Source organism: Salvia splendens, chromosome 1 (assembly GCF_004379255.2).
Source record: "Salvia splendens isolate huo1 chromosome 1, SspV2, whole genome shotgun sequence".
NCBI lineage: Eukaryota > Viridiplantae > Streptophyta > Magnoliopsida > Lamiales > Lamiaceae > Salvia > Salvia splendens.
In genome coordinates, this window is record NC_056032.1 from 5,692,156 (window position 1) to 5,715,553 (window position 23,398).

The window sequence follows — 23,398 nt, forward strand, 5'->3', positions numbered from 1 at the left end:
TAAACTGAAACTATCCCCTTTCTTCAATTATCCCAAAAAGGAGGCATACCTCCTAATTCTAAGCACATGCTGAATCTTTGACTAAGATAGCTTAGATAAAGAGAAAAGAATTAATTTTAAAAGATGTACTCCCTCCGTTCCTATGTAGCTGAGTCGTATTCATTTTTGGATTCTCTCACCATAGCTGAGTCATTTCCTTTTTTGACAAAAAATACTTTACTCTCTCTTCATCTCTCTACCTTTTTTTTCCTTTCTACTTTATTCTCATTTTACTTCTCGTGTAAACAAGAAATGTCTCTACTACTGAAGGACGGAGAGGGTAACGTCTACAGAAATGTAATGAATTTAAAATTAATTTAAAAGTTCATTTTGGGTTGTTCGAATTCTATAGAACCATGAAAATTGTGAGTTATTGCTTAGGCCCACCTTATTGAATTATTTGTTTGGGCCCATATTTGTGGGCATCAAGATTCGAGTGGTTTAAAATAAGTGGGCCCACTTACATTTCCAATACATTTCAAACATTTGTACTTTAGTCGACTATCGTTTTGAGATATGATGTGACTTAATTTTTATATTTCGAGATTGGGCCGAAAAATGATGAAGTTTAATTAAATTTCCATCTGTCTCGTACTATAATTTATAAACTACTCATGAAGTTTTATTTATTCCAATTATCATACTATGAAAAAATTGATAGTATGCTTATAATATATTATTGATATTTTTAAACACTGTTTTACTTAAGAATATATGAGATCAGGTTCAAGTTAAAATGGACATAACATCCAATCCACATCTAAAGTCAATCGTACGACATTAGATCTTAATATGAGTGAATGATATTAAAACTCACGGATTTCAATAAGTAGTAGATAAAATATCAACAAAAGGGTAAAATAGTCAATCTATTATACTATAATAATTTTTACTGTTTTTTTATATCAACATTGTGTATTACAAATATCAACACAATAACATGAGAATTTCAACACAAGTACCAGAAAATATCAACACAGTTTTATTGATATTGTGCATGTATTATATTGATACTTCATCCGTCCCACAATAGAAGTCACTCTTATTGCGGGCACAAGTTTTAAGAAATGTAAAGAATAGTGAGTTGGAAAAGTTAGGAGAATATGAGACACATTTTTTTATATTGATTTTATAATAAAATATGAGTAAAGTGAGTTAGTGGAATGCGATACCTAATTATCATTTAAGGTAAAAATGAAGTGTGACCCTTATTGTGATACAGACCAAAATGACAAAGTGTGATTCTTATTGTGGGATGGAAGGAGTAGTTTTTTATGGATTTATTGATATTAAATCCGCTTATCAACATATTCGAAAATGAAATAAAAATTATAAAACTTCATCATCCGATCATCATCGGAATATATGCAATTAAGATCTCGTTAGATTCCTTATGAAATTAATTTGATATATTTTTTATGAAAAAATAATTTAAATCGAGAGAATTACGTAAATTTTAAGTTTTAAGATGATTTTGAGGAGAGAGAAAGTAGTTAATTTTTAACTTCCATATATAAGAATATAATCCAGTAACTCTCCTAATCTAATGACTAAGATTTGATCTTAATATAGAATTACCAATTAGTTAGCACTTTATCACGACCCTATGAGATCATTCAACATGTCATCATTAACATCAACATACTGATTTTTCTAGCAATCAAATCAAATACATTTTCACCTAAATGATTGCGAGCAAACCAAATTTTATGAATTCTCGGTCATTATTTAAAATTATGGGATAAACTAAAATTTGATTAAATTTGATAATTCTTTTGACAATTTGAAAAAAAAAGTCAATTGATGAACACTTAGAGCTTCTTTAGAGTAGTATAGTATTTTTTTTCCTGACAAATAACTACACTCATCTGTTAAAATTTTAATATTCATGAGAGCATCCGCAATAGAGGCGAGCGCACCGGCTCGCCGAACTATTGCAGCCGGCGACGCCAAATCGGCGAGAATTTTGGCGAGCGCTCGCCGATTCGCTCGCCCCTACTGCAGCCTCCCGATCGGCGAGCGCAATTTTGTTTTTTTTTTTATTTTTTATTTATTTTCAAAACTCTATATATACGCGATTTGAACTTCATTTTCATGCGAGTTTTTTTAAGTAATGTAATTTTTTTTATTTGACTTTTTTTAATTAATGTACTTTTTAAAATTTTAATATTATTATTAAATTTTTCCGTATATGTGTCGTAAATTTAATTCCGTATTTTGTGTGATTGTTTAATTATTTGTTTTTAGTGCTGATGATGTGGCTGGGCTATGACTGGGCTATTGCTTGTCCAGTTACTTGTCCTGCTTATGTGGCAGAGAAGTTTGTGGCTGGGCTACGGCTGGACTATTGCTTATCCACGAACTACTGTGGATGCTATGATGGTATACTATTATATGAAGATTAATTGTAAGCACAAATAGCGTTGGTATATTTCTCCACGTCATAAAAATTGACATGATACACCTTCGATTATTGTCGACTTTTATTTGAATTATTGTCAGAGGTATCACACAACTGGTAAAGAAAAATCGAAATTTCAATTATAATGATTAAAGATGAAAAAAAAAATAGTAGGGCATGGGTAGCATTTCCCCAAATGACCTATCAATTCATGTACAATTTATCTTTTTGTATAGTATAGTACAGTAGTATTTTGTATCCTTCCAAAATTTGGATTTTACCAAAGGTTATCTATCAGTCACCATTTTTCTTCTCTACACATGTATTCCTAATGAGTGGAAAAGATGTCACAGAATATGTTAGAAGTCAGCAATGATATTCAGAGTAACTACCCATTCTCCCAAATGAACTATGTTCACCAGTAGAACATAACATGTAGATAAAAATTGGCAGAAAACAAGGAAATTTATGGTTGAGGATGTACAGTTGATAAAGATTGTTAGGATCAGACAACTCCAGATAATAATCACATGTCATCGGTGTCGCTTCCAACCGTCTGTGAGTCACTTCCAACCGCCTGTGATTCTTGAGTGATCGAATAGTTGCTTCCATTTGGACCCTCAACCTTAAACCTGCCCAATCTCAGATATGAGAAAGACAGAGTTGCTTGCCAAATAATGCACCATTTTCAACCAGTTAGTAGCTCAGAGTAAGCACCACCTTCCGATTTATAGAAAATCTAAGAGATTGATTTGGCCAAATGTGTATACCTCTCCAGAATGTATTTCCCAACTTTGTATTCTTGGCTCTCCTCATGAGCAGCTTCCTGGTACAAACACGGAAAGTAGGCAAGCACAGTTTCAGTTTTTGGAGATGAAATACAATGAGAGAGAGGGAGAGAGATCAAGCCAAGATTCTCACATATTTCCATCCCACAATTGATCCACAACCCACACAGAATATGTCGGCAACAGTGTGCATTCCAGTCATCATCATCCGGTCTTCTTGCTCCCCGACACTAACATTCACACTACATCCAAGTACCATTTCATTAGACTTATGTCAAGAATGCACGACCATGAAAGGCGGCACAAGTGAATATTATAACTACTGTTATATTTTTCTCAGTGCTTGACATAAGAAAGGAGCAATAACAAGTTTAGCACACGAATAACAAATCATTCAATGAAAAATATGAGTGCTTACACTTTATTAAAGAGATAAGCCTTCCCATGCCTGCAGTGGAAAGACTGAAAACAAGTTTAGCAATTGGTCAGCATCATGCAAGCAGTCCATGCTTTCGCCAACAAAAACATGTAAACAAACAAGCAAACCATCAACAATCACTTAAATGTAGTCCAATATGTGCCATATATAGAAGGAAAAAAGAGGAAATGGGAAGTTCAAGGCCTTATAAGTCAAAAGCGAAATCTCTTGACATGTAAAATATCGGTAGAAGGGAGCTTCACATTATGTTTGTGAGTGATAACAGTTATGCTTGTGAGTGATAACGATTTCCAGAAATGTTTCAAGCTGGAGAGTATTTGAGTTCTTTTAAACTTGGTGATGAAAAGTTGGACAACAATAATGAAAAATCAACACAAGCATCATCTCGCGCAACAGCACAAAAGGAAAAAACTTCCACATTCAGAAAAGAGAGATGCACCAACGATTTCAATCACGCAACAAAAGCATCATCTCGAGCATGAATATAGCAAACATTACAGATAAAATCTACAAAAATTCTCCCATCTCTCTAAACCAAAACTTAAACTATGATATGTTCCAATGTGAAGAACACTTGACTGTATATGACAAACTCACATACTCAAAACAACAAATGCAATTCAAACTTGAGAGAGCCCTCTTTCTCCATCACAAGCACAACTCAACAAAATGTTTTAACAAAAATTGTCAAAAGTTATGAACTATTTTATAGATGAAGCTTACAACTCTGTTACCATCAACCAATGCAACACCATACAAAAACTGGTTCTATCATTCAAAACAATCAGGAAAAAGTTCTCGATCTACTAACTTATGCCAAAACAAAATGAAAATATTCACTACTATCAATATGCAGAAATTCACACACACTAATAAGCTCAAACAGAGTGAAAATCAGGACATGAAATAAAAAAATACTACTAACAAACCTTAGACACAATATCTTCAAGCAACGCGAGATGCGTTTTGCAGTGCTTGCAAATATACATGCCGCCATCCAAATCAATCGCGAACACCCTCCCCATTTACCAAATCACCAATCAATATCCAAAATACGCCCTAATTCCTCTGTCACCCGAAACTTCACAATAACAGAAAACATCAAATATAAAAAAAAATTAAAAATTTACGAAAATTAAATGAATGAGCGTAGATGAAGAGAAAAAAAAATCGAGGAGGATCTCAATTCTCACCTCTGCGGCAGAAATTAACGAGAATTTGAGAGAAAAATAAAGCAACAGAAAAAGCGCGAATACTCTCACACCAAATTGGGAACGGTTCGTGTCTTGTGTTTTCTGTTTTTACGAGAAAATAACATACTCCATTATCTTTAAATTTGTAAATAAAATAGTATTTTCAAGCTAATTAATTTCAAAATTAAAGGAATTTATTATGGTAATGGACTTATTATCTGTCATTCGTGAGCCTTTAATAACATTTGTTACTACTATTTGTTATGAAAACTCAGTTTCTACAATTTAAGGACATTTGTGAAATTAAAATTCACCGATTCAATTATTTTTTGTTTATCTAACTAACTAACTCATGAAAAGTTGGAATTCAAAGAAATAGATGAGATTAAAGTTTGGGAAATGATCATATGATTCAAAATGTATCTAATCTTAACAATCAAATTATATCTAGAATAAATATAATGTTATTTTCGTTTGTGACAAAAATCCCATTTCTAATTTACTTTATGGTATATACAATAGTATAAATTCATTTTTAATCATTTCTGACCTTAGTAGATGGATAGGATTTTGAAATATAGTGAAATAAAATGTAAAGGGTTTAATAGGTGGAACGTAAACAATTATATATTTATATAAAACGCTATATTTTATACTAGTACTAGCTAAAAAATAAAAAGAATAAAAGTGGTATAAACAAAACTGTAACACGAAAACATTCATTTTTATACATGAAAAATTAAAAATACATGACCCGACCGTACACAAACATGGATTTATTATTGCAATATATCACAGCTGGAAATTGGAAGTCCAATTATCATTAAAATGTGAAACAAACAACTCGAGATGGTAAATAACACAATCATAAAACAATTATCAAAAAGGAAAAAAAAAGAAAGAACTGGACTGAATGCTCCGCCATTAGATATAGCATTTCAGATCATACATCTCCGAGCAAGAATCATCGGTCCGTGAATATTCGACTCGACTTGAATCCACTCGACTCGATTTTGAGCGCACGTTTTTCTGTTCTTTGAATGAAACTTGAAGCCAATTTCAATGAAATGAGTACATGAATTCAATCAGCTGCAGCTGCAGACCTATTTATATACATATGTGCGTACACAATTAATACAAAACACATGATTAATTAATATTGCATTGTTGGTTCATATAAATATATTTATATGTATACCTGATCAAATTCAAAGTCTCATTATTCCTTGTCCAGGAGAGGTCACGAGGTTATTAGAGTCAGCCCCATCTACCAAAAAAGAAAATTTATAAACAATTAATTTATTGTAAATTTAATGAAAATTTTAAAACTAATGATTAGAATTTTGTTCTTACTAAGTGGAGATTTGTATACGAAGAAGCATGCTGAAATGATGAAGTAGCTTAGAAGAAGAACTAGCCCCTTCATGTAATGAGATGCTCCATCCTGCAAATTTCAATAATTTTAGAGTAATTATGAGTAAACTAAACATATAGTACTGCTAAAATGTAAATTTAAATTAATATAATTAATTTACCTGCAAAGTTATAGCCGTTAATATAATTGAGAGTGCTAGAGAGCCTGTCTCAAGTAGGTTAAAATTAAGATCCATGTCGATGCCAATGATCCATGACACAATCACACTTAATGGAACCTATATATTTCCAAAAAAAAATAGTTATGGAATAATCAAGTGAAAAATCATCACTATAATTAATTTTAAATTATTTTATGATCTTACCACAAACATGGCAATCTGTGTGGCTGATCCTAGAGCAACACCTAGAGTTATGTCCTGAATTGAATAAAATACATGATCAGACCTACTCATGTACATAATTCAAACTAAATAAACAAATACTATAATTAATTAATTACTAATTTACCAATTTGTTCTTGAATGCAAAAATAATTGCTCCAGCATGTTCTGCTGCATTTCCAACTATTGGTAGTAGAATCACACTAATAAAGCTCACTGACAAACCCCAGGACTCTGATGCAGCCTGCAAATAATCCAACAAATATGTTTACCAATTAATTTTACTAATAATTATTACAAAAAATAATTTACAATTTCTTTAATATAATTGAGCTTACTTCAATTGTAGCAACAACATATTCTGAAAGTAGAGCCACAACTCCGGTCATCAGAACCAGCCAAATGAACGCGCTCCAGAATCCGATGGCCGGAGTTTCGTCATCTCCTACCACGTCACCGTCTTCTCCCTCCTAACATCGTAAACAAAATATATATTTGTAATACACAACATTACAATGACCATAATAGACATCTAAGTGTAACCCTAATTAATTGTTCTAAAATACTAATTAATTAAATATGTTTCTAATTATTATACGTAAAATTAAATTAGGACCACCTAACTAGTGACTTTTCATTCTTTTAAAATAAATCAATGATGATTCTCCGTTCAAGTGAAAACGAACCTCGTCTGCCTCGAATAATTCTCGGTGAGTCCATAACTGAAAGACGAGGTAAACGATGTATGCAACGAGCATGATGAAGCAGCTAGCTCGTGACAGTTGAAGCGTTCCAACTGCTGTAATCTCAGGTGTTTTTCCGACATAGGTGAACATCAAAGGCAGAAGATGGCACAACAATCCCAACAACAAAAGCAACGAGTTCACATCCGCTTGTTTCTGCAATAATTTTATGTATACATATGAGTATTATCCCAAATTGGGAAATAAATAAATAGAATTCACTTTTTTCTAATTTTTAATTTTTGGTTATGTTAAGTGACTTACTCTGTCGAATTTTTGCTCTTTGTTGATGTTAACGATGCCTCCACAAAGAAGAGAGGTGCCAAGAACTAGAAGAAGGTTGGAGAGAATGGAGCCCAATAAAGAGTATTTGACAACATCAACTTTGTTTTGGGTAAGTGCAAGAATTGCTATGATCAATTCTGTTGCATTTCCACATGTTGCGTTTAGCAGCCCTCCAACTGAAAAATATCCATTCAAAAATTAATATTAATAAAGAAAATGAACATTACGTTTTTTTAGAAAAGAGAGAATGAAATCTTGAAAAAACAATTATGATGAAATAAAATGATTAAGAAGGATATATTTTTATATTCGATACAATTCACTAAACACAGTAATTGATTGTATCCTGTCTCGTTATGACATTGTGAAGGAATATATGTTAATAATTGCAATTTTGTTGTGCTCATTTTATAAATTAATATTATCATGTAAATCTTGGCTCTTTGTAGAGACCTGCATGAGTAAACCAACTAGGTGACACGTACAATAAAACAGTTTTAATATTTTATTAACAAGAAATAAATTCCAAATTCAGAGATTTTGTAATTTATTTAAAGTATTGCTTAATTGATTTAAAAATAAGTAAGAAATATATTTCCTAATTCAGAGGGTACATTTTAACGTGGCTCTAGAATCAGTTTGGCAGAAGTCTTGATATTAAAGTAATAAATTTTTTGGAGTACATGAAATAGTAGAGAAAATTAATTACCTGTTGGTCCCGTGAAGAAAGCGATCTGCCTGCATATATTACAAAATGGAAAAAATTAAGTTACATCTCGTGACCATTAATTTATAATTTCATAACATATACTTCTATATATATACAAATGTAGAGAGAGACAGATAATTTGTTCTTACTCAGTGAGAAAACTGATCCTTTCTGCTAGTGGAGTGAGTCCCAGTAAGCTCAATGCAAATATCCATGGCTGATTAATAATTAAAAAAAACATACAAAATAATTAATACTCCCAACTTCGTGATATAAAGTAAAAGAGATTAAATATGTTGATTTTTTTTCTTGAGACTTTAACTACACAAAAAATGAAAGATAAAAATACCGACCCTCCCGAAATTGCGATACTCAGCAAGGATGGCGAAAGGAATGGCTAGGAACAAAATGGCGAGCTTGGTTCCGAGCAAGACTTCTTGAAGGTTGGCCAAGAACTTGCGCAGGCACCCGACCCGAATCTTGGAAACGAGGGTGCGGTCGGATTTCTTCCTAAGGGAGGAAGAAGACATGTTGTGGGCGCTGCGGCCCCGCCTCTCTCGGCTGAGAAGCTTGATGTTGCCGTGTTCGAGCAGCCATTGGTCCGGCGCCGCCATTTTGCCCAAATCTTGTTTTGATGAAGCCATCAGTCACTCACACTGTGTATGTGTTGTGTGTCTGAATTTGAGGGTTTGGAAAGGAAGAAGTGGGAGGGGTCTTTTTTGTTTTGAATTTCAGTTGGTGTTTTTTGCGCTAAATTTGTGTGGGTATATATAATGTTTATTGTGTCTAAAGACATGCATAGATGGCCAAATGTTTTTTAGTTTACAGGAGGAGAGGATCCCATGTGATCGTTATCTTTGGTATCTATTAGGTATTGGCTTGTCGCTGACACACGGCATAAACACGCATAAAATTAATGAATTAGTGTCTAATTGTATCGTGTTTGTGTTCTTATTGAGTCGATCCGACAAGGACATAAATGCAATAACACTTGGATTCAGATCAGGTTCAAGCGGATTCAGATAATCCACTAATAAATTAATAGTTAGTTCGTTATTATTTTATCTAAACTTTCATATGGCACCTCCAGTCCTGGTCTTTAGGTCAGACAACCACATCGAGTCATATCTCCTCTGCAACACATCTGAGTGTTCGTCTCGTATAGCTATCGTGTGTTATCGAGTTTGTATTGTTAACTTGTCGTGTGAGAACAAATAGCATCGTGTTGTGTGCAAGTCGTGTTCGAGTTCATGTAGCCAGTCGGATTCAAATTTTGGTTTGATCTTTACGGGTTGGATCGTTATTACGTTGATGTGACCACATAATTTGTCAATCCTAATTAAGTATACGTACACATAGGGGTGGCGAAACGGGTTACCCGCGGGTACCCGTACCCGATTTTAGCTAAATTTGTTTTCCCAATACCCACCCCGCAACATATCGGGATTACCCGATACCCGTGTCGGGTATCTTGTACCCGGTATTGCAGGTAGGCGTACCCGACCTGAAACCCTGATAGAAAATTTAAAAATCCTAATAACCGACAATGTTCCCTAATTTACTGTCTTAATATCGATAGTAAGCTAAGGTTTGAATAAATTGAGAATAAAAGTGAGCGGACACTCTATAGCTAGCTCAAGTGAGTTTTCAATTATATGTTCGTTGGAATATAAAAATGTTTCAAAGAACTCTTAGATTCTATATAAAGTATTAAAAGATGTTATATGTCTAATACTAATGGGTATTATCGGGATTAATCGGTATATCCGTGCGGTTGCGGGTATACCCGCTACCCGCAAAACTCTAAAACACACTACCCTATCCCGCCCCATTTTCCATTATCGTCTGGTAACGGATACCCAATACCCGACGGGTAGCAGGTCGAGATGGGAATACCTAGTACCTGCTACCATTTTGTCACCCCTAGTTTTGATCGTACACCTATCATTACAAAAATCGCTGAATATCGAGTACTTAGTGAGCACGGGTATAATATAGTTGGAGGGGGAAATATCAAGAACTTACTTTACACAATGCTACTAAGTGTTTGTCATATTTGGTGAGCACTAAGCAAATAGCCAAATAGGCAATTGCTTGCTATTTTTTGACGTAAAAAACTCCAAGAAAATCATACTTAAAAAGTTATAAGGTGTGATAGACTTACATGTATAGACTATAGAGGTAGTGAAATATCACATGTGATCACTGTATGGGATATTATTTTATTTTATTTTGCATGTGAATAAAATTTCAATGTTCTTGTGGTTTTTTTTAATGCCGTGGATGTGGCGTACAAGATGAAAATATATGTCATATGATGCGTTGGAATTTCGTCATCATCGATGGATTTATAACCATTTAGGAAAGAAACGCAATAATAGATACAGTTTGATATTGCTTTATGCATATTAACAAAAGATTTACAGCCATTTTAGGATACAAAGTAGAGATTGGGTGCATATTAATACTTTAATTTGATGTTTCCGTAAGTTAGTAAAGATGGTATTTTTTTTAAGTTAGTAGTATAAAGTTATTAGTAATTCTTAAAATCACAGATTGTGATTGAAACATACCTTATTTCCAAAGCACTTGGTTATTAATATTACAAATTTTTATTTCATTGAAAATTGAATAATATACTTTAATGTTCTAAAAAATTAAATTGTTAAAAAATAACCTCCAAAGCACCTTAAAAATAAGGAGAAGAAAAAAAACATTAGTCCTAAATGTGGTAACCGTAAGATTAATATATATGTACCTATTTTCACGTGAATCATTTCCTCTATATAATTATAAGCACACACACGCACGTAAAAATATATCTAGATTGTCGATCGGAAAATTCGTGGAAGTTTCTTGAAAAGGTCCCATCGTGGGATGTTGTGAAGATAATGGTTCTAATTAGTTCAATTGTATGAATACAAAGATGACCATAGCAAATAAGAGATCACCAAACTGTCCTATTTTCAGCTATGAATGTGAGCTCTTTAAACATTGTGAGTTTGTTACATGTATATATCTGGTTAGCAATAACAAAAATACTAATGGATACCATTGATTGATGTTAGCCTAGTCAAAGCTTGATCATCATAGTTTAATAGCCAATTATGACAAAAGGCCAAGTTGCGATCGACCTAGCTACAGTCTATCAAAAACATCAACTACTTATTTTACCTCCGTACCAAGTTGAGTCGTATTCCATTTTAGACGGTCTCGCCTTTATGCATGAAAAAAACACATTTAATCTCTTTTATTATCTTTTTTTCTCGTATTTTACTCTATCTTGTCTTCTGTTTTATTCCTTCTCCACTTAACTATTAAGCATCGCTTACTTCTTGTATCCGAAAAAATGACTCAAATAATGTAGGCGTGGAGGAAGCATGGAGTATTATCTAAATTTGAGTGTCAAGATTCAATAAGTTATCTACTTTCCATTAACTTAGAATCGTATTAGAATTGAGTTATTCTAACCCTTAAAAGGCTTTGCATGTCTAGGCTAATAATATGGGATCAAATAAATCTATATCGACATGGGATAACTCTAACATCTTAGTACTTATTAGAATAGAGCCGTTATTTTTTCAAATTAGAGTCCATATCTTTACCAAGTTTCAAAAATTATAGGAGTATTTTGATAATTTTACTATTATCATTAAATTAAATAGTAGTAGTAATTTATTTTCTTCCATGTGATTCTTTAATTTACAATGTTTTGCTCTATGTGCATTAGAAACTGGTTCGAACCTCTAAGTTTCTATTTCTCTCTTCATCCGATAATACCCTTAACATCTTCGCAATTGTCATTCTCGCTTCACTCTCTCTCTCTCTCTCAGTCTCCAACTATTGATGCCTTAACTACTTCCGATAATGCTAATGCTAATACCCCACAATTAATAACATGGTAGAGGAGCCAAAAAATTTCTTCTTGAACTCCATATTGTCAAAATTCTAGCTTTGTAACGTACTGCTATTGATAGAAATCTTGGCTTCGTACACGATATCTTCAACAACTTGTAAACTCCTATGAATCCAATTAATCAATCATCACCATAAATTACATAGAATCAAAACTTGTTCCATCATATCAACTAGTGAAGCTATAGCATCGATTTGTACATATCAAGCCGTAAGAACATGGGCTATCTAGGTAGAAATCAAAATCATCAATTGGAACCAAAAACACGTTATTTCTGCGAAGCTTCCTACTTTTCTATTCAATTTAACAATGATCTCTTCCTCTACACTCATTATTTGCTAAATACATCTATATTTTGCTATACTTAGATTGTCTGGACCTTATAATTTTGTCCGAGATATGATACTTGTTTTAAAATCTAGAAATTCGAAAATTTGGAATCAACATCATAGGGAGTATATAGAACAAAAACGTTGTGATTTCCTCGAAATTTCGGAGGGGTCCAATCATAATCTAATGCATTTTTGTCATGGTCTATTTCAATTATTAATTCGAACTACAATTAGTAGTTTGTGTAGTATCATAATGAATGTATGTAGCATGATATTTTAATTTTTATAATAGAATATTTGTGCTTTTCTTAACTACATAATTTTTGGTTGATTGGGTTGGTGATGTGTACGTATGATTTTCTAATGAAGCTATGATTTTCTATTTTATAGATATACTCCATTTGATTACTTATATATGCCGTGTGTGAGGATGATATGAAAAAAATAGAACATAATTCATTAAAAAATATTTTGTACGTGAAAAAAGCCAAACAAAATATTTTATAATAAGAATATGATAATAATGAGAGGCTCCTAAATTCCAAACAAAAAAATACTAATGAGAGGCTCCTAATTTACCGTAAAGAAGTGAAATTCCACGTAAAAAGTTGAATTTATATAAATATCCCCATCCACTAGTTCACTATCTATACCACAAGTGAACTGATAGAGTGGCGCACACAATATTTTGGTGAAATTTCAACTTGCTATAAGAGTTAAACAAATGTATCAATCGAAGTGTACGGACACACAAATCTTCATAATTTTTCCGATTATTCATTCAAAGTTTTGAAACGAATTAAAACTTGGCCAATACAAAATATTTTCAACAATTTATAGTATATCTTTTTATTACTATTTGAGGGAGGGGTGTGGGTAGAGGTGCCCATGGTTCTGGAACTGGCGGTTCCGAAACCGCCGGTTACGGTTTTGGAAATTGCTGAACCGGAACCGAACCGCATGGGTGTTTTGAGGTTACGGTTCCAAAACCGCCGGTTTCGGTTTCCTTTTCAAACCGGCGGTTTTTCGGTGGTTTTTACGATTTTTCACGGTTTCGAACTGCCAGCGGTTTTTTGCGGTTCCGGCTCGATTTCATGATTTTTCGGTGGTTTTTTGTGGTTTCAGAACGGGTTCGGTTCGGAAATTTTCGAACCTGGACCGAACCAGTGTTCTAAAATCAATGGTTTCGGTTCGGATAAATTCTCACGGTTAAGGTTTCGCGGTTAACCGTCAGAACCGTAAACCTTGGGCATCTCTAGGTGCGGGCAAGGGCAGTTGTGTGGTGAGTGGTGGATGGCCTCGGGGCCATCAACAATTTTGATTTTTAGTGATAAATCAAGTTTATATTAGTACTCTTTTTATCCGTAAATATGAGTCTCATTTTTTCATTTTGATCCGTCCGCAATTAGAGTTATGGTTCATTACTATTATAAGTGGTAAGAGGCATCACATTCCACTAATACATTCCACCCACATATCATTTAAAATTAATAAACTCATATTTCATTAACTTTTTTCACTCACTTTTCTTAATATTTCTTAAAATCTGTGCTCAAAATTGGTAGATGGAGGGAGTAATTTTTAAAATTGTAGTATTATTTAATTAGCTAAATTTGAGAATTAGTAGTATAAATATTTTCCATGTTGGTGTTTAATCACATGGCTAATTCATTTCTGTATCTATTTTATTTCTTTTTATTACGAAAATGTATTGCTCTGCTATTTTTTTGGGGATGGAGTATTTCTTAAAATTAGTACTAATTCAAAGTGGGATATTTAATCCCAAACGAATAAAGTACTAACTTTTAAAAAATGTACTAAAAATTTATCATAATACGAATGAGTCAATGACATCGTTGGTATTAGAATTCATTAATTTATATGAAATAGACAATAAAAAAGAAAACATCGCAGTTTTATATAATGACAATTAAAGATGAAAAAGGAAGAAAAAAAATACTGTATTAAATAATTGTATGAAACAATTTACATAGAGATAAGGTATTTTGACTTGCATAATGTTGGAAGGTTATTAATTATAGTACGGCTTCGTACCCCATAATGATTTGATAGTGACTTTTTCGGCTGTAAACATATATAGATTATTATCAATAAGCACTACGCATATTTTATGATTAAATAATGCTAGTATTTTTTTTCTTGAAATTGACGTTCTTTTACTTGGTCGAATGCCTGTGTGTTGATTTTACTATAATAAATACGTTTAAATACAACTTACGAATATGTGTGAACATGGGAATGTAATCTAAATTCAAGAAAATAAAATGATAGTAAAACATTGTAAACATATAAATTTAGCATAGCACAATTAGTTAACACAAAAAAAAGAGAGGAGTAAAGTGTGATGTTTAACAATTGTTATGATTTCATCACATCAAACACAAGTTTCTACTCAAGTAAATCTCAACAAAAAAATTATTAAGTTAGCAAAAGCAAATGTCATTTGTAACATGGCAAAGTGTGCTTGTAGTCTCCAGGACAGCATAAGTTCGTTCCACGCCTCGTTTTCATCGAGCAAACTAGCCAGTCGAGATCAGTCTGTTCGATCCCAGGATTTGGCTATGGTGCCAAGATATTCAGCTGGATTGAGAAGCGTTACTGCTTAGCTTGATGCAGTAAACACGAGAGCCAAGATGCTCGACTTCAAGTCCAGCTTCTTTGCAGCCAGTAAAGAAGAGTGACTCTTCCTCTTTCCCAATCCTGCGCCTCCAACTCATCAAGAACGCTGGCCGGGTAAGAGGGCACGAATCTGAAGCATGTGGCAGAGGGAAAGACAGCATGATTTCATTGTCTGTTACGACAGAAAAAGTAGAGAAAGAGTATCAATACCATTCGGATCATTCCTCCAAGAAACAGCCTCGCTAGATTTTGATTTGTAAGAGTTGAGGAGAAACGACAAGGACTTTATAAGGTTAGGGTATTGTTTAACATCTGCAAAAGACGAGAGCAAGCAGGGAACGTTTAGGAACACATTGGCAACTCCCGGGAAGAAGTGAAGTAACACTCCACCTTTGAGTGAGCATAAATGTGGAAAACTTGAAATTTCAACATATAAGCTTCTCAGAGTTAATAACATTGAAAATACGAATCAAGATTTTGGTTTAGCAATCGATGTATTCTGTATACCTACAAGAGAGTTGGTATTCGATTTTAGTCTCATGAACATACCATTTCAAACACAACATGAGTGTTTGCATAATAATTTTAGACATAACTTTTATTCGTTATACTTTTCTCTTAATTCCTATTTAGTGTGGGGGTGGGGAACGTACTTAAATTCGACATTTTGTCTCTTTACTTATAACAAGGAGGAAAGACAAATTATGCCACCCAGGGTTCGAACTCGAGAGGGTTCGAACTCGAGACCTCCAGGATGGACGCGGTATCCGGCACCCTTTACCGCTAGGCCAAGGGGCTTGGATTTTTGTCTCTTTACTTCAAAGTCACGACCCACTATTCTTCATTCAGATGTATAATTCTGATCTGAAAAAAAAACCAGAAGGAAGGAAATGTAGAACTTACACAATAAAATATCACTTGCAATAATTAGGTCCCAATCTGGATTCGGATTTGGAAAGACATCTCCCCATGAATCTGGCAAAAATATAACTCTTGTCATCTATCATTAGCCAACATATAAAAAATACTACAATTTTATAGTTTTAACTTTCACCAATGGAAAAAGAACTTACGTCTTATGTGTGGAACAACTGGAGTAACTCCATTCACCCGGCAATTATAAGCTATATTCTCTTCAATCTCAACATCATCATAGTCAGATGTTGTGATGTCGAGTTTAAAAGATTTTCTCAAGAAAATGGCCAAAGCTCCGGTTCCACTGCAAATGAACCAGAAACGAACACAAGAAACATGAAAAACGTTCTCCAACACAACAAAACACGACTTAGAAAAAAATATGCGTGCAAACATCTTCCTCTGATAATATATATGCTCATTCAAGCTCTCAAATAACAAGTCTAAAGAAACTATTCAAGCACATGCTAAGCAAGAGATGTGACCAAACCACAACAAGAAAGCATATTATAGTGATGGAAAAGATAACCTTTACACGATCAATCTAATCTCAAATAACAACAAACTAAACATCTAATCGAAGAAAATAACACACACAAGGCTCATTACTCACTGATTCAAGCTCACGTGTGACAAGTATAAAGAAATCCACCCTACCACAAGTTTAGTACGAAGGATATGATCCAAGCTCGAGTTTGACTTCAACATGAAAGCGTATTATAGAAAATAAAACAAGAATCTATATATGCCATCTTCAAATGTCAATTCATACTCTCCAAACAACAACAAAGGAGACGATGCAACTTCAAACTCCAAACAAAAGCAATACATATCATCGTATAACATTACACATTACCTCCCCAGCTCAAGCACTCTCCTACCCTCTAACCACTGCTTATGCTCGACCAACCATTCAGCAAATGCAAATGTGCCTGGCCACAGTAGATTAGCATTCAACTGATGGAACGAAAACTCCCGAACGAGCAATTCCTGTACACGAACCGATGCAACTAAAATAAGCTCTAGGATCATTCCTACCATACAGCTAATAAGTAATTATAATCAAACAAATCTGTCCTCCAAAATTAAGACTGTTGCATAATCCAGCAACAGATTATGCTGAAGTCACTGCAATTTGAAGGTGCAAACACTAATGATCAAATTCTTGGCTCTTCCACAAGAGTCTCTCAAGCTCCTTGATTATTTCTTCTTCGTAATTTCACAATACTATTTTCTCACTCAAAATTCAGAATATCACACCAGTAAAATTAAATAAAGAAAATATCTTATTAGCTAATTTCACATCAAATCCTAAACATAAAACTAAAAAAAAAACAGTTAATTTGAAAAAAAATATTCGATTTTTTGAAATGGGTCGTGTAGGAAAGAGAAAGAGAGAACATTGAAAGAGACCATTCCAGGAAATTGGTGTTTACGCTCTACGAAATTCTCATGGGTTTCACTTCTTTCCTCTTCTGCAAGAAAAAGAATTAAAGAAGAAATTTTTGAGCTGGGATTCAAATATGATTAGATAAAAGTATAAGGGTACTTGAGGAAATAATTAATGTTACCGGAGGAACTGTCGTCGGAGCCGGCGAAAAGGGAAGAAGGAGAGAAGAGGGCGATGTCCATCGATTCGGCTATGTTGTAATTTTCTATTGGGCTCAAAAATACATATTTACATTTAAATTCACTGGCCCGATAGAAATTGTATGGGCTATTTTCTTAACCCGAAATATTTTTTTAAGTCGACTTAATGTATATTATGCTGAATATATTATCGATGAAATCTAATACACACACACAACAAAAAAAATGAGTCCTACATTCAAAATTAAATTTTCATTTAAGTTCATCGAACCGTTTTCAATACAAAAACTTGAAATGTCATCTAGAGAAGATGTGTAGCGCTTTTCTTAAATATTAGTATGACCAAGATCATGTTACATCAAAAAAATTAATTATTATAAAATGGCACAGTTAATTTTATGGTTTAGTAAAGTACTATGATGGCACACACCATGTCTATTCGTAGTTGACATCAAATTGCAAGTAGATGAAATTTAATAAACAAATATAGATGAAAACAAGGGATGGAGAGATATAACAAGGCACAGCAAGTGCTACAAACAGCTGTTTCTTGTGCTCAGCAAAGACTACGAATTACAACACGGTCAAGTTCTCTCAGATATGTGATAAATATAAGCAAAAAGAAATGAAAGAAATAGAACATTTACAACACTAGGCAGAAAACAAGTCAAAGCAGGAACCAGCAGTCTGGACGAAATTGGCAGTGATGTTGCCCTTCTCCATAAGACAGTGCAAACATAACCCACGTGCATCAAGAATTGACATCACTTTTGTACATGGACCACGAAATCGAGCAGCTTCAGTTCAGCTGAAGTCGAAGCAACATGTTTACGAGGAGAGTTGGAGCCGGCCAGTCGTCCTTTTTCTTCTCCATCCCTGGAAAATCATAAGAGTGCTGCAAATTTGAGTTCACGAGTGTTTTAAAATGATTAAATGGATAAAGGTGGGGAACGTACGAATGCTGCATAATATACAAATGTGAGCCCTGCTAAGACGATGAAAGCAATTTGAAACACGTTGTACCTGTAACAACAAAAATAATTTAAGGATCCCTGCTACTCATTCACAAAGATTTTTAAACTAGAGTCAAATGTTCCTCACTTGTACAAGTATTTGATTCCACGAAGTGATTGCAATGTGTGACCAAATATTTCTTGAGCTGCAGTAGCTTGAGCATAATACCCAAAAGCAGTAGCACAGAACTGAATCACACTGCATAATATTAACAAAAATAATCAGTTACAAAGTTCACCAGGAGCAGAAATAATCAGAGTGAATTTTATATTGGAGATCCACTCATGGCAATGAGTCGCATAGATAAACTTCTCACAGTCCAGCAACAATCCTCTAAACATGTATACTAGTATATTAAGTAACATCAGCTACCAATTAGGAAGAAAGTCGTGTATGAAAGAATTTCTCATTACATATATACTACATCATTAAGATGCCACTAAATAAAAAGAGAGACTATAATTCAACAATGTGTGTTTCAAGTTTAACATTATAAAATAGGAGCACCACCACGCTGATTACCTGATTGAAGAAAGAAGAATGAGGGCCACATTAAAAAGGAATGAGTTCATAAGAGTAGCTCCCCATCTGCAAAGACAGTCAGATGTCAGGCAACATCATGCAATGCCAAGAACAAGAAAAAGAAAAAAAAATAGGAATCAAGACAAATCTTAAATAGAAGTAAGGGAGAAAAGAAATGAAACAAACAGATAAACTTACTTCATTGGGTGGATTGTAATAAAAACCAATTTCAGACCAAGCATCATTGCACCAGCAATCACAGCAAGCAGAAGGTAGAAGCAGAAAAAGGCGAATGCGACGGTGCCCAGAAGTCCTTCAAGTAGAAGACAACCATATCAAATACACGCCATATCTGAACAAGGTCAAAACCAATTTAAAAATATAAAACTTACCCCAAACACTATCCAGCTTGATGAATATCTCATTAAGAAATGCTGATACTGGAGGATCAATCAGCAAGTATAATACAATATGAACAATCCAAGCCACTGAAACAACTAACCTGTTCAAAACATAGGACCTTGTTTAATGGTCAAACAGTGGAGAAAAAAGCACTTGGGAGGACAAAAGGAACCCGCACACTGAGTTTGCTTAATATAGCATGCAAAAACAAAAGATGGAACATGCACAGCAACTCTTTGGAAACTGTCTCATTAACATCTTTATTTCTCACAGATACACACTTCTGGAGACTACCATCTACCGGTAGTCCGAAAAACTATAATAGGAATTCTACTTGTGCATTGTGATTTAAACATACCCTAGAACTCCAAGCACCAATTTGGCAAGGTAGCTGAGAACAGTCATAGCCCACATTGCTTCAGCCTGCATAAATTTAGCAACAGCATTATCAGTGTATTTCTTATTCACCATTATCATTTCCACATTTTTATTCTTAAGCCTAGTCATGAAATAAAGAGAATGAATTAGAAGCTAGCACTGGAATATCAGACACGGATTCGTAACAAAATTTTCAGCATGCATTACCTTTTCGCCTTGAGGATACATCTCTTCCAACGCCTTCACATCTTCTTCCAAAAGAAGTAGCTCCTGAAAGTACAATAATAATTTGCAATGATTTTTTATAACGAACAGGCCCACCAAATGATGCACTAATGACTAATGCTAATTTCTAAAAACAAATTCAACAGGATTATATGAAGATTACCTTTTCAACAGCTTTCACATTTTTGCGCCACTTTCTTCCCTTGCCTCCACTCCTTTCTTCCTGGTGAAGAGCATCTGCGGTTTTTTTAAGTTCTCTAGCTTTTTTAGCCAGTTCAGTTGCTTCCTGTAACATGTCAAATCAAGCTCCTGTAAACTGTACTTAATGGAATCCAATTATCTGCGACGTAAATATCATCCCATAACGTCAAAAAGGGAGAAAAGTGACAATACAAATAAAGAAGAAAAACCTTGATATACTGTGAGCGCGTGATAACAGCCTTTGGTCGCCTGACGAATGAAAATATGAGCCCAAGTGGCAGGCAAGCAATGCCAACACCACCAAAAATCTGATGAAAATAGCACAAAACAAATCTTGAGTACAAAGTATAGACATAATAAGACAGCACTAATTTTTTCCAAGATATCTAACAATGTAAAAATCCTTATCTGGATTAACCAGTTCAACTCAATCACAATAACTACTCAAATAAGAGTGCAGAAGTTCTTAAAAAACGAAATGCGGAGCAGATACGAGCAATAAATCTCATATTACATTACATAGCAGAAAAGGATAGGTAGGATATAATGAAACATTTATTTTCTCATGGAGGTATCAATTAGAGAAGCACATACAGTGAAAAGCACTGATCCAACAATTGTAGTAAGTGCGACAACATATTCTGGAAAGGTAGTCCGCATGGTCCAAGTTGTCTCAGACGAAGCACTGGCAGAATATGCAGAGCACTGAAAAATGAAACAACAATGTAAGTGGACTTAATATGGCTAAAAAGGATAAACAAATGAGAAATTTGAATATATTATTGCTCCTTGACCTGTCTTGCTCCAGTGCCAACACATTGTTGATTGTTGGAGAAATCCCATGTCGATGGGAAGGACGTAGTAGTTGAGGAGAGGTGTCTAACAGTGAAGTCCACCTTACCCACAAGTCCTGAAGCAAAGATACAAAAATTATGTAAAGGTGGGTTTCTGGGTTTCCCCCAGTTAGAAATGAGAAATAAAGAAGCTTTTTTGGTAAAAGAGTTTGAATTCCCTGATCCCATATATAAACTAACACTATACAGCCCACTTGATCCCAAACCTTAATACTATATCCCCAGGATGATTAATTTGGTGTATATTTATGGAGTCAATTCCTCCCATCAGCACATGAATATGCATGACGCAGGAGGTATAAAGAAGATCAGAAAGCAATGAACTTATGAAGCATAAGACGAGTGACATAATCAGGTACTTGTATTGCAAAGCTCTGTGATTCTTATATGCGAGTAATTCATTATATGGAATTTTGGAGCCAGCAGAATTATCCTCAGACATAAGAGCATATGTTGCAATTTGTTCAAGGAAGTCGTGGATAAATATTCGTATGCCCATATTTATTTTTCTCAGATGTGTTATTTTGTTAAAAATTTAAACTTAATTTCATGAGAATGGATATCATTTGAATGCAAAAAATTTTGTGTACATGGATTCATATACTTTTACAGTAGCAGAAACTACTATCAATGACCCTTGCCACATAACATGCTTTCCATCACCACATCTAATAAATAATTTAGACTTCCAATCTAGGAGCAAGTGAATTAGCCAATTCAAACGCCCACTTTTTCATATTTTACCCAGCACAGATTAGCAAATTCCACACTACATCAAACCCAGAAAATCATAGCATATCAACAGGAAAAAAATAAGCAAAAGGTGTTCAAATGAGCACTCACCATACATAATTGCAAGAACCAGCGCACAAACAATAGCAGTCACAACGACCCATATCAGTGCACTTCTCATCCTCTTCCACACAGTCCTGAAACCAAAAAAAAAACATTAAGTCAAGCACCATTCAAAAAATAGGTTAAGACCAAATGCAATAAAAAAACCCTCACTTATCCTGGTCTCCCTCGTAGTAAAACATGGCGAACGGGATTACAAAGAACACCAGAACTGCATCCACCGTGTAGATAGCGAGCCACAACTCCTTCATCGGCAGCGTCAGATTACAAGCGCCGTTGTAAATCGCGTGCCGGCACGCCTGCCGGTTAGCCACGTCGGCCGGGAGCATCAGAATCGAGATTGCCGCGATCGTAAGCCCGAAGACGACGACGAATTTCGGGAAGTAAGCCTGGTTCTTATCATCAGGATGCTGGTAATTGACGAGTAAGTAGACATTGACCAGGAAAACGATCACGCAGACGACTATCGCCACGATCACTAGGGCTAAATTGAAATCCCCCATACTTCCCGGAGGGGCTGCAGATGGCGGCGGCGCTTGCGATTACCACCAATGTGAACAGCGCTCTCGGATTTCAGACTAATTACTCGGACGTTGTAGCAGATCTGGCGGAGAGAGAGTTAGAGAGACACGTTGAGTTCCGGTGCGGTTCGATGAGAGAGAAACAGGCAGGAGGAGGTTCACGCGTGCTACTTAATTACCGAATTGTCCCTCCGCAGTTTTTAAATTCCAAAAATATACAGCTGTGCTGTAAGGGCATCCACAATGGGACGGATGTCCCGGCGGACATCCCGACAAACTTCCCAAAAACACCTTCTGTCACGTCATAAAGATATCTCACTGCACTGTCACATCATAAGGACATCTCACTACACAATGGTGGACATCCCCAAGGAAATCCCGACGGACATCCACAAAAAAATATTAAAAAATTGGGACGTTCGTCGTGTCAACGCAATGGCGGACGTCCCGAAAAGCCGCGGAACTCCGGTGTCCACAGCGGACGTCTGTATCCGTATGCATGCTGCCTAATGGCGGACGTCCGGCACGCTGGTCCGACGTCCGCCGGGACATCTGCCATTGTGGATGCTCTAAATCGGCGGTTTTTTCTTTTTTATTTTTTTAAATCACGATATATTTTGAAACCCTTTGTTGGGCCTGTAAAATTAGAGGTCTCAGAGACTAATAGATATGGGCTTTC

The 23,398-nt window shown here is 34.8% G+C and overlaps 4 protein-coding genes across 6 annotated transcripts; all 4 read right to left on the reverse strand.

Moving 5' to 3' along the window:
• Positions 1 to 2,627: 2,627 nt before the first annotated feature.
• On the reverse strand, positions 2,628 to 5,086 carry LOC121809882 (protein yippee-like). Of its 2 annotated transcripts, XM_042210726.1 has the most exons (6): positions 4,861 to 5,086; positions 4,597 to 4,748; positions 3,647 to 3,690; positions 3,362 to 3,470; positions 3,211 to 3,266; positions 2,628 to 3,072 (listed from the first exon to the last, which is right to left on the reverse strand). In XM_042210726.1, exons 2-6 carry the CDS (start codon positions 4,690 to 4,692, stop codon positions 2,967 to 2,969), a joined length of 411 nt encoding a protein of 136 aa, XP_042066660.1. In that variant the 5' UTR covers positions 4,693 to 4,748; positions 4,861 to 5,086; the 3' UTR covers positions 2,628 to 2,966. The 2 variants fall into 2 exon arrangements, with proteins under 2 accessions (XP_042066660.1, XP_042066666.1); XM_042210732.1 differs by lacking the exon at positions 4,861 to 5,086 and having other exon boundaries at positions 3,647 to 3,676; positions 4,597 to 4,723.
• A 479-nt stretch (positions 5,087 to 5,565) lies between these two features.
• On the reverse strand, positions 5,566 to 9,104 carry LOC121809896 (vacuolar cation/proton exchanger 3-like). The gene is made up of 12 exons (XM_042210743.1): positions 8,708 to 9,104; positions 8,504 to 8,571; positions 8,355 to 8,383; positions 7,625 to 7,821; positions 7,304 to 7,516; positions 6,956 to 7,087; positions 6,745 to 6,861; positions 6,600 to 6,653; positions 6,396 to 6,512; positions 6,214 to 6,304; positions 6,059 to 6,127; positions 5,566 to 5,963 (listed from the first exon to the last, which is right to left on the reverse strand). Exons 1-11 carry the CDS (start codon positions 8,996 to 8,998, stop codon positions 6,069 to 6,071), a joined length of 1,368 nt encoding a protein of 455 aa, XP_042066677.1. The 5' UTR covers positions 8,999 to 9,104; the 3' UTR covers positions 5,566 to 5,963; positions 6,059 to 6,068.
• A 5,784-nt stretch (positions 9,105 to 14,888) lies between these two features.
• Positions 14,889 to 17,831, reverse strand: LOC121794647 (protein N-terminal and lysine N-methyltransferase EFM7-like). Of its 2 annotated transcripts, XM_042192916.1 has the most exons (7): positions 17,729 to 17,829; positions 17,571 to 17,632; positions 17,014 to 17,147; positions 16,316 to 16,461; positions 16,146 to 16,217; positions 15,453 to 15,554; positions 14,889 to 15,372 (listed from the first exon to the last, which is right to left on the reverse strand). In XM_042192916.1, the coding sequence occupies exons 1-7, from the start codon at positions 17,787 to 17,789 to the stop codon at positions 15,200 to 15,202; spliced, it is 750 nt and encodes a 249-aa protein (XP_042048850.1). In that variant the 5' UTR covers positions 17,790 to 17,829; the 3' UTR covers positions 14,889 to 15,199. The 2 variants fall into 2 exon arrangements, with proteins under 2 accessions (XP_042048850.1, XP_042048857.1); XM_042192923.1 differs by lacking the exon at positions 15,453 to 15,554 and having other exon boundaries at positions 14,889 to 15,414; positions 17,729 to 17,831.
• Positions 17,832 to 18,238: 407 nt separating this feature from the next.
• Positions 18,239 to 22,880, reverse strand: LOC121794661 (LIMR family protein At5g01460-like). Its single transcript, XM_042192936.1, has 14 exons — positions 22,352 to 22,880; positions 22,187 to 22,272; positions 21,284 to 21,399; positions 21,084 to 21,194; positions 20,699 to 20,797; positions 20,452 to 20,574; positions 20,271 to 20,333; positions 20,044 to 20,108; positions 19,676 to 19,785; positions 19,482 to 19,596; positions 19,284 to 19,349; positions 18,849 to 18,959; positions 18,704 to 18,770; positions 18,239 to 18,623 (listed from the first exon to the last, which is right to left on the reverse strand). Exons 1-14 carry the CDS (start codon positions 22,699 to 22,701, stop codon positions 18,576 to 18,578), a joined length of 1,530 nt encoding a protein of 509 aa, XP_042048870.1. The 5' UTR covers positions 22,702 to 22,880; the 3' UTR covers positions 18,239 to 18,575.
• Positions 22,881 to 23,398: the final 518 nt, after the last annotated feature.

Coding starts and splice junctions, on each gene's coding strand:
- LOC121794647 (XM_042192916.1), bottom strand. CDS start 17,789: ATGGACATCGCCCTCTTCTCTCCTTCTTCCCTTTTCGCCGGCTCCGAC. Junction 17,633..17,728: donor CTCCGACGACAGTTCCTCCG/GTAACATTAATT, acceptor TTTTTCTTGCAG/AAGAGGAAAGAAGTGAAACC. Junction 15,373..15,452: donor TTGGAGGAATGATCCGAATG/GTATTGATACTC, acceptor CACATGCTTCAG/ATTCGTGCCCTCTTACCCGG.
- LOC121809882 (XM_042210726.1), bottom strand. CDS start 4,692: ATGGGGAGGGTGTTCGCGATTGATTTGGATGGCGGCATGTATATTTGC. Junction 3,471..3,646: donor GCTTATCTCTTTAATAAAGT/GTAAGCACTCAT, acceptor ACTTGGATGTAG/TGTGAATGTTAGTGTCGGGG. Junction 3,267..3,361: donor CAATTGTGGGATGGAAATAT/GTGAGAATCTTG, acceptor TGTTTGTACCAG/GAAGCTGCTCATGAGGAGAG.
- LOC121794661 (XM_042192936.1), bottom strand. CDS start 22,701: ATGGGGGATTTCAATTTAGCCCTAGTGATCGTGGCGATAGTCGTCTGC. Junction 20,334..20,451: donor ATGTGAAAGCTGTTGAAAAG/GTAATCTTCATA, acceptor TTGTACTTTCAG/GAGCTACTTCTTTTGGAAGA. Junction 18,960..19,283: donor ATTCTTCTTTCTTCAATCAG/GTAATCAGCGTG, acceptor AATATTATGCAG/TGTGATTCAGTTCTGTGCTA.
- LOC121809896 (XM_042210743.1), bottom strand. CDS start 8,998: ATGGCTTCATCAAAACAAGATTTGGGCAAAATGGCGGCGCCGGACCAA. Junction 7,517..7,624: donor AAGAGCAAAAATTCGACAGA/GTAAGTCACTTA, acceptor AAATTATTGCAG/AAACAAGCGGATGTGAACTC. Junction 6,513..6,599: donor CACAGATTGCCATGTTTGTG/GTAAGATCATAA, acceptor GGAAATATATAG/GTTCCATTAAGTGTGATTGT.